Source organism: Oncorhynchus mykiss, chromosome 3 (genome assembly GCF_057628025.1).
Source record: "Oncorhynchus mykiss isolate SJ-2025 chromosome 3, ASM5762802v1, whole genome shotgun sequence".
Lineage (NCBI taxonomy): Eukaryota > Metazoa > Chordata > Actinopteri > Salmoniformes > Salmonidae > Oncorhynchus > Oncorhynchus mykiss.
The window spans coordinates 71,420,433-71,429,482 of record NC_143024.1 but is presented as its reverse complement, the minus strand read 5'-3'; the positions used below and the strand labels follow the sequence as shown (position 1 = coordinate 71,429,482).

The 9,050-nt window shown below is 41.7% G+C and overlaps 1 protein-coding gene across 2 annotated transcripts in view; it reads right to left on the bottom strand.

Annotated features, from left to right (window-relative positions):
- Positions 1 to 7,491, bottom strand: part of erbb4b (erb-b2 receptor tyrosine kinase 4b) — a 464,723-nt gene extending 457,232 nt beyond the window's left edge. For both annotated transcript variants that reach the window (XM_090230064.1, XM_036974796.2), the window contains exon 1: positions 7,063 to 7,491. In XM_090230064.1, the coding sequence (XP_090086190.1) occupies positions 7,063 to 7,144 (82 nt within the window). In that variant the 5' untranslated portion in view covers positions 7,145 to 7,491. The remainder of the gene's footprint in view (positions 1 to 7,062) is intronic.
- Positions 7,492 to 9,050: the final 1,559 nt, after the last annotated feature.

Below are 9,050 nucleotides of genomic sequence, written 5' to 3'. Positions count from 1 at the left end.
GACCAAATTCTATTAGAAATTCATCTTGGCAAACATGTGCTGATGTCATTTACATTTTCCCTCAAAATCATTATACTCTGTAAAAATAAAAATATGATAATACTTGACTTGAGAGACACACACAGGCATGAACACGTGCGTGCACACAGACACACATGCACAAGAACACACAAACACACACACAGATTCAGAAAAGGGGAAAGAGCATCCCTAGCACCCCTGGGCAGTATTCTTGGCTTTCAGCCCATACTCAGACACCCTGTAGTTAGTGTAAATTGTAATTCCTACACAAAGCCAGCTGGCACACTAAGACTGGCCATGTTGTGAGCATGTACCAGGGTAAATAATGAATAAAAACAAGATTTACTTTCAAAGAGAGGAGAGTGGAACTTCTGAGACCATAGACAGAGCATTATGAATAAGAGGAGAGAGAGAGACAAAAAGACTGCAAAAGAGGGGAACTCACAAGGCCTAATCAGAAGCACAGTAGTCTATTTGTCTCATGTAGCAGATTAAGCCGTAATCTCACATACATGATTTGCAATCTCATGTGCAGCAGTAGGCCTAAACCACATGTGATGAATTACCAACATGTGATGAATTACCAACATGTGATGAATTACCAACATGTGATGAATTACCAACATGTGATGAATTACCAACATGTGATGAATTACCAACATGTGATGAATTACCAACATGTGATGAATTACCGTCCAAACAAAGCGCTGTGGACCTCGGGCTTGGATGGTGCTCATAATTCTATGAAGAAATGATCATCCTCTGCCCCTCCTTGTGCGTCTAGCGACTGCACACGCAGTATATGAGTGTATATGGGATCCAAATATCAGCTAGGCTACTGTATGTATGTCCTCTCTCTCTCGTGTCAACACTTACTGTATCTAATACTGGAAAAACAACCAACAAACATTATATCTATGCCCTATCACGCCCCCCACCCCCCCCCCACCCCCCTTTATAAGCCACTTTACTCACACACACACACACACACACACACACACACACACAAACACACACACACACACACACAAATGTATCCTGGTGTCACTGTTCTTACTGTTCTCTTCAGCTCTTCAGTTGTTTTGTGTATTGCATGTTCCTCATCTGATTGAGACACTTAACTCAGAGGGCAGAGAGCAGCTAGCGCAGAGCGCCTCACGAGCAGCCCGCGAGTCTGCTTTCACTGAGCAGCCCGCTAGTCTACTTTCACTGAGCAGCCTGCTAGTCTGCTTTCACTGAGCAGCCAGCTAGTCTGCGTTCACTGAGCAGCCGGCTAGTCTGCTTTCACTGAGGAGCCTGCTAGTCTGCTTTCACTGAGGAGCCTGCTAGTCTGCTTTCACTGAGCAGCCTGCTAGTCTGCTTTCACTGAGCAGCCTGCTAGTCTGCCTTCACTGAGCAGCCCGCTAGTCTGCTTTCACTGAGGAGCCTGCTAGTCTGCTTTCACTGAGCAGCCTGCTAGTCTGCTTTCACTGAGCAGCCAGCTAGTCTGCTTCCACTGAACAGCCCGCTAGTCTGCTTTCACTGAGCAGCCCGCTAGTCTGCCTTCACTGAGCAGCCCGCTAGTCTGCTTTCACTGAGGAGCCTGCTAGTCTGCTTTCACTGAGCAGCCTGCTAGTCTGCTTTCACTGAGCAGCCAGCTAGTCTGCTTTCACTGAGCAGCCCGCTAGTCTGCTTTCACTGAGCAGCCTGCTAGTCTGCCTTCACTGAGCAGCCAGCTAGTCTGCTTTCACTGAGGAGCCTGCTAGTCTGCTTTCACTGAGCAGCCTGCTAGTCTGCTTTCACTGAGCAGCCTGCTAGTCTGCTTTCACTGAGCTACGGAGGGGATCGCCTGGGAATCAAAGCTCACTATTCTTCCAGCTGAGTGCCAGAGACACAGAGGTCACATCATCTTTATAGCCAAAGATTTTAAAGGAATGAATAAGAGGGTCTTTGTGTGACGGTGGTGTATTGCCGTGTGGGCAGAAAATGACACCATTATTTTTTGCTTTGATAGAAAGAAATGGAGGGGAACACATGTAATACAAGTGACGTAGTCACTTGTAGAGAGAGACTGTGAGAGACTGTGAAAGCCACAAGCCAAATACATTCCCATTCTCTGCTGTCCAGACTCCCTGCTTGAGTCAGTCAGACCATGTAAACATTTAGATGTACTGTGAACTCAAGATTGGCGTAATAAGAAAAAACAACCAAATGTCAACCAAACAACTCGTCCTTGTCATTTCATCTACTGTCGTCTCTGTTTTTGGGGATAGTCAGCGTAATAGGAACTGCTCATATGGTTTATCAACATTGCTACTTGGTTGTAAATTGGTGATATGGTCACTATAACCCAATGTCAGAATATTGACACTATATGAACCAAAGACATCTTAATGCCAGACATTAAAACATGAAAACTTGAAATTACCTTCATGTTGTGTCCTTAATGTACATTAATTACAATGATATAGCTTTTCAAACATAATACAACCAAAATTACCGGGGGATATAGGCCTAGGCAAACATAAAATACGAATCATGAAAAATTATCAAAACATCCAAGCAGAGACTGCATTCCATTTCCCTTGATAAAGCTCCAAATTAAATGTGAGGTTTTTTTTGTAATTCAATAAATATTAATAGGACTCAGACTCCATACATTTTTACCTACTTTAATGTTAATTTCCCTTCTTTTAAAGCAAGCAAAAAACAAACAGCATCTGAAGGGAGAAAAAAGGGCAAACACAGCGTGTCTGAAATGGAAACCTAATCTATTCACTTGTCACGGAGCTGATCTCTTACAAGTAGGCCTACAATGTTGACAATAAGTCATATATTAAAACAACTTCGTGGAAATATGATTGCAACTATTTAGGCTACCTTTTCACTCATTAATTTGTTTAAAAAAATTATAGGTCTTTCGGTCCCCAGGACCAGGATGGAAAACCACTGGTCAATGGCATGAAGGCAAGAGCCTCCTCATAGCCTTGCAGCCTGTGATTGGTCTGTGTCAGCATGTGGTCCTGTTTGAAGACAAATGTAGTAGTTATAATGGATCACTATTTAATTCAATAGCCTATCTCGATTTGTAGCAAAATAAATGATTTAAAAGAATTCACCATAAGGATCGAACTTGATCATAATAAACATTTTAGAGCCCAAAACGTCCGTCTACAAAATATTTGGGCCGTTCTGGCGATCGTAATTTATATAGGCTTTCTAGGGCAGACCAGGGCTTTTGGCACTACTAGGTTGCTATGCAGTAGAGACCGTCAGAGCTTGTGACTTCACGCTCCAAACCGGATACTGCGGAAAGGATTGTGACAGAAAAATGGAGGTGAGTCCCATGTTTAACTGTGTTGTGGCGCATTCCCACCTGTTTATTGGTTGATTTCCATGACGAAACGCATCATGGATAAAGGTATTTCAACCCTAACTTTTTGATGCGGTCATTTGGCCTGACAGAGGACAGTCATATTATGAGGCCTGGTCAAGTCTGTGCTTGTCAGTAACGTTGCTCTTCGTCCTGTTTGTTGTTTTGTAAATACTGTGATGAGGTTAGACCTACGTTGTTTTGTAAATAATGTGATGAGGTTAGACCTACGTTGTTTTGTAAATACTGTGATGAGGTTAGACCTACGTTGTTTTGTAAATACTGTGATGAGGTTAGACCTACGTTGTTTTGTAAATACTGTGACGAGGTTAGACCTACGTTGTTTTGTAAATACTGTGACGAGGTTAGACCTACGTTGTTTTGTAAATACTGTGACGAGGTTAGACCTACGTTGTTTAGTAAATACTGTGATGAGGTTAGACCTACGTTGTTTTGTAAATACTGTGACGAGGTTAGACCTACGTTGTTTTGTAAATACTGTGATGAGGTTAGACCTACGTTGTTTTGTAAATACTGTGACGAGGTTAGACCTACGTTGTTTTGTAAATACTGTGATGATGTTAGACCTACGTTGTTTTGTAAATACTGTGATGAGGTTAGACCTACGTTGTTTTGTAAATACTGTGATGATGTTAGACCTACGTTGTTTTGTAAATACTGTGACGAGGTTAGACCTACGTTGTTTTGTAAATACTGTGATGATGTTAGACCTACGTTGTTTTGTAAATACTGTGACGAGGTTAGACCTACGTTGTTTTGTAAATACTGTGATGATGTTAGACCTACGTTTGGCACCTTGAAATTCCCACCTTGCAAATAAAAGCCTTCACGATGGAATACCTGCCTACCTTACGTCACCATATAGCCTAAATGGGATACTTTCGACAAGAGCCCTACCTCTATAGAGTACCGTTTCGGACGCAGCCAAGCAAATCTGGAGAGTGTAACCACCCTCTGTAAAGTGTGTCATGCCAGAGGTGCAGCTGTGGGACATCGGGACACCCAGAGGCACACATGGCAAAAGTGAAGTCAAGTGCTGAGGTAAGCCTCTCCCTCTCGCCTGTCCCTTTTGCCTGTCCCTCTTGCCTGTCCCTGCTGCCTGTCCCTCTTGCCTGTCCCTCTCACCTCACCTGTCCTTCCTGACTGTCCCTCTCACCTGTCTTCCCTGCCTGTCCCTCTGGCCTCTCCATCTCACCTGTCCCTCTGGCCTGTCCCTCTGGCCTGTCCCTCTGGCCTTTCCATCTCACCTGTCCCTCCGATTAACACTGATATTTGTATTCTTCCACCACCATGCAACCATTTTATGTTAACTTCTAAATGTCACAATACTGCTTGATTTAAATGCACAGCCCACTGCAACTTGACAGGATAGACATATCTTCCTTACGTCAAGCAGGATGTTGGATTTACTTGACTGAGACTGAACTGCATAAGAATAAGGCATTATGGATAACAACGCTCTCAGCAAACTGCAGCCGCTGAACCATCACATTTATAGAAGCGCAATTGCCATAGGCCTACAACCTCTTTCCAATACAGAAAATATATGAATCAATCCGAGGGCTCCCGAGTGGCGCAGCGATCTAAGGCACTGCATCTCAGTGCTAGAGGTGTCACTACAGACATCCTGGTTTGATTCCAGGCTGTATCACAACAGGCCATGATTGGGAGTCCCATAGGGCGGTGCAGAATTGGCCCAGCGTTGATCAGGTTTGCCAGTGTAAGACTTCATTGTAAATAAGAATTTGCCTGGTAAAATAAATAAATAAAACATTATAATATATATGTATGTAATTGCCTGGCAGGCTGGAGTGGAGGCTCGCTAGACAAAATTACTACACATGTTGATTACAACATTTGATTGTTATAGTAGGTCTAATGTTCTAATAATTACTAATGTGAACGATAACATTTTAAAAGAACTAGGGCTATCCAATTAAACGGGTCTTATCAGGAATACAGCCGACGGTTTATTTCTTCTCTTCCCTGCTCCCTTCTCTTTGTTTAGTAGACAATTCAATCAACGTCTTGTCGCCCTGGGGCAGTGCGGGTGCGCTGTATTGCACCTTTAGCTCTGAACACACCGCATGCAGGTTGTATAGAATGTGAGGCGCGCGGAACAGAGTGGTGCTGTGGTGGATTGGTTACTTAGAATATGTGATTCGATATTAAACGAGAGTTGAAAAGACCAGCTGCGGTGTATATGCTACCTACTGGACAGAGACAGAAACCCTACACCCAGTGCACATGCAGAAGGGGATAAACACCTGCCAAATACTGTATGTTATACAACATGACAACTTTTTTGTTTTTAAAGAGTGTAAAAATCGTTCATAGTAGATATTGAACGGAAAAAACACTCTGAAATATCGGGGTGTGTTTGAGTTTGTGCGTGTGCGTGCGTCTGTGTATGCGTGTGTGTTGCGTGTGTGTGTGTGTATCAGCGCGCGCTCTCAGTCCCTTCCCTGACGCGTAGCGGAGAGTGTTTCTCTCTGGTTCATACTATAGACTACCATCATGTGAAAAGCTGCACTGCTCCAAGCACGGCGCACCAAGCGAGCGATTAAAAATCTGATCATAGTCAAATGTATAAAGTATTGTACGTTTGAGACGAGTCATACCCTCGTTAGCACCCACTCAACTAGCCTACTTGCTTTACTATAGGCTAGGCTATTTTATACTATTATGCCTAAAACTAGTCTACTATTAACTGATAATAATACTAGGCTAATAATAATAATAATAATAATAATAAAGACTAGGCTAATATTAGTATAATAATAATAATAATAATAGCCGGCTTTGTTATTACCTATGAGTAGAAAGTTAATAGATAGGTGAATTCAGAGAACAAATGTGCCCTTTCAAAGTGACAAAAGTACCTGCGACTTGTAAACCAAAGCCAACAAAACACGATTTTTATTTACCGGAATCGAATGTTGTCTGAGAAAACAAAAACACACACACACAGACGGACGGACCAATGCCCATTATAAATGCCCACCACCCACTCTCACAGTGCGACGGACGACGCGAGGTGAGAATAAAGCAGGAGCCAGGAATCTATGGTGGACTTGGTCTCAGTCTCAGTGAAGTCCGCTCTTTTCCAAGCCAACGGACACGTGTGTCGGTGATTTAATGCTCCTTATTCCCCAAAAAATGAACAGTGCCGCTCTCTGTCTGTGCTTGTGCTCGAGGCTGAGATCAGAAACATGTTGTCCGTTGAGATTCCTCGAATTTCGTTAGAGAGAAATACATAAGGAATTCAGAAATGTTACCAGCCAAACACACGTCACTCTTTCATTTCGGATGGTTTGTCATTGTGGGAATAGAATAACCTAGCTAATATATACTGATATTTCTCAATATTACCTCTTTAACTTAGAGGATAAGTGTATGGGCTACTTTAGGCTACTCTTCAATGTTCTTAGATAGAGTCGGGGTGATTTTAAAGCGGATATGAACGAAAATCAACATAGTGGGTATAGATAATTTGAAGGGCAACCCAGAGAGTTTGTAAACAAAACGGCCAAATTGTGTGGGGACTGTTGGAAGAGGCATACAACACACTACTTGTTCAGTGCGCAGCGCGCAGACAGTTGTGACAAGAGTAGCCACAAACCTCTTGCGCTGTGCACCAGCCAGCCAGACACCGAACTGTCACTCACCTGCTTGTGAAGAGATCCTCCGAAACAGCGCAGAAGTGAGCAGAAAGCCCAAGCAACACAGAACCGATGCTAGTAGCTTCATTTTCAGGGGTTCGCAGTAACTCCTTTGATTCACATGTCCAGAAGCAAGATCCCTTTCGGCTTGACAAATATGAAAATGTAGAAGCTTGTGTCAGTTTGCGGTTAGGTTATTGATTCGAGTTAGTAGTAGACTAATTAGTCCAACTCGGTCTTCTTCTTCTCCTTGTCTGGTTTATGCCTAGTGAATAAATGTGAATAAAAGTTCAAACCGATATTAGGTAGCGTATGTTCCAAGGTAGCGCATTGATATGGCTTGTCAAAAATAGTAAAGCAATGCTCATGCCATTCATTACTCTCTCGGAGTTGGATACGGTACTAAGCGACTGCGTACTGTCTAGAGACACACCCCCTTGCAATGTTGTCTCCTCCCACAGTCAACAGGATTGGTTGAAGGTATCGCTGATTGATGTAAGCCCTCCTCCTAGAACCAGGGATTTTTAATGTTGCCATAATCCTTGAATTTGTTGCGTAGGTCCCTTGCAACTGTCTAAATCTACAAAATAATATTGCTTGTCAAAATGATGCGTTATATGCCTACCTGTTTTGGGAGACCTACATTTAAGCATAATAGGCTACTCTAGCATTTATTCTTACCACTTAAAATGTATTTAAATTGTGGACTATCGTTACATTTCTGGAGACATGTCTAAATGGGTCTGGAACCAACAGGACCACGAACAGCTTCTACCCCTAAGCCATATAAGCCTGCTAAATAGCTAGTTAAAGATGCACTATGCAGAAATTGCTCCGCAATTTCAAGGTGGTTTAAATGATAAAAAAATAGCATAATTTCAGTTTATGTGACACAACAAGCAACTATAGGGTAGAGAATCATTGTACCGTTTAAACAGCTGTGAAATATATTTTCCATAACCATGCTATGTTGTTGTCTTTAGGTCTCTCTTTATGTAGTTTTGTGGTGTCTCTCTTGTCATGATCTGTGTTTTGTCCTATATTTACATTTTTAATCCCAACCCCTGTCCCGGCAGGAGGCCTTTTGATTTTGGTAGGCGTCATTGTAAACAAGAATTTGTTCTTAACTCACTTGTCTAGTTAAATGAAGGTAAAATAAAACAAATTAAAGCATTTAAATATTGTATTTTCTGCTGTTTGAAGCTGGTGTATAAACCCAAAAGTAAAAGAGTCAAAAATGAAACTTAAGACCAGGAAGCATAGAAACAGCACACATGGAAACTATCTACTGCTTCTTAGACTAGCTTTCAATGAGAATGACAGATCTATAACAGTTATAGTTAGTAAATGTTAGTTACTAACATTTTTATGTGAATTTCGTGGGGTTGCCCAAAAAGTTACATATTGCAGCTTTAAATAGCTAGCTGGACTATCTGCAATGTCCCTTTTTACACTAACTTTGTTTGACTCATCACAGACTGTACACTGCTGCTACTGTTTACCATCTGTCATCTTATTCCTAGTTATATGTACAGTATACTGTATATCTACCTCAATTACCTCTTTCCCCTGCACATGGACTCAGTAATGGTACCTGTTGTATATAGCCAGGTTATCGTTTCTCATTGTGTATCTACTTTTACTTTAATTATTACGTATTTTAATTTTCTATTATTTATCTATTTTCTTTTTCTCTGCAATTTTGGGAAGGGACGTAACTAAGCTTTTCACTGTTAGTCCACACCTGTTGTTTATGAGTTGAGTTGAGTCAATGAGTTTATGAGTTGAGTCAACAGACATTCCTGTTTTTAATGGCCTGCCCATAATTTTTATAAATGACCCTGAGAATAATGGGATGTTAATTGATTAAGTCAGAAACCACACCTGTGAAGCACCTGCTTTCAATATACTTTGTATCCCTCATTTAGTCAAGTGTTTGCATTATTTCGGCAGTTACCTGTATTTTCATGTTGAAGCCAGTAAAAACAACTAGA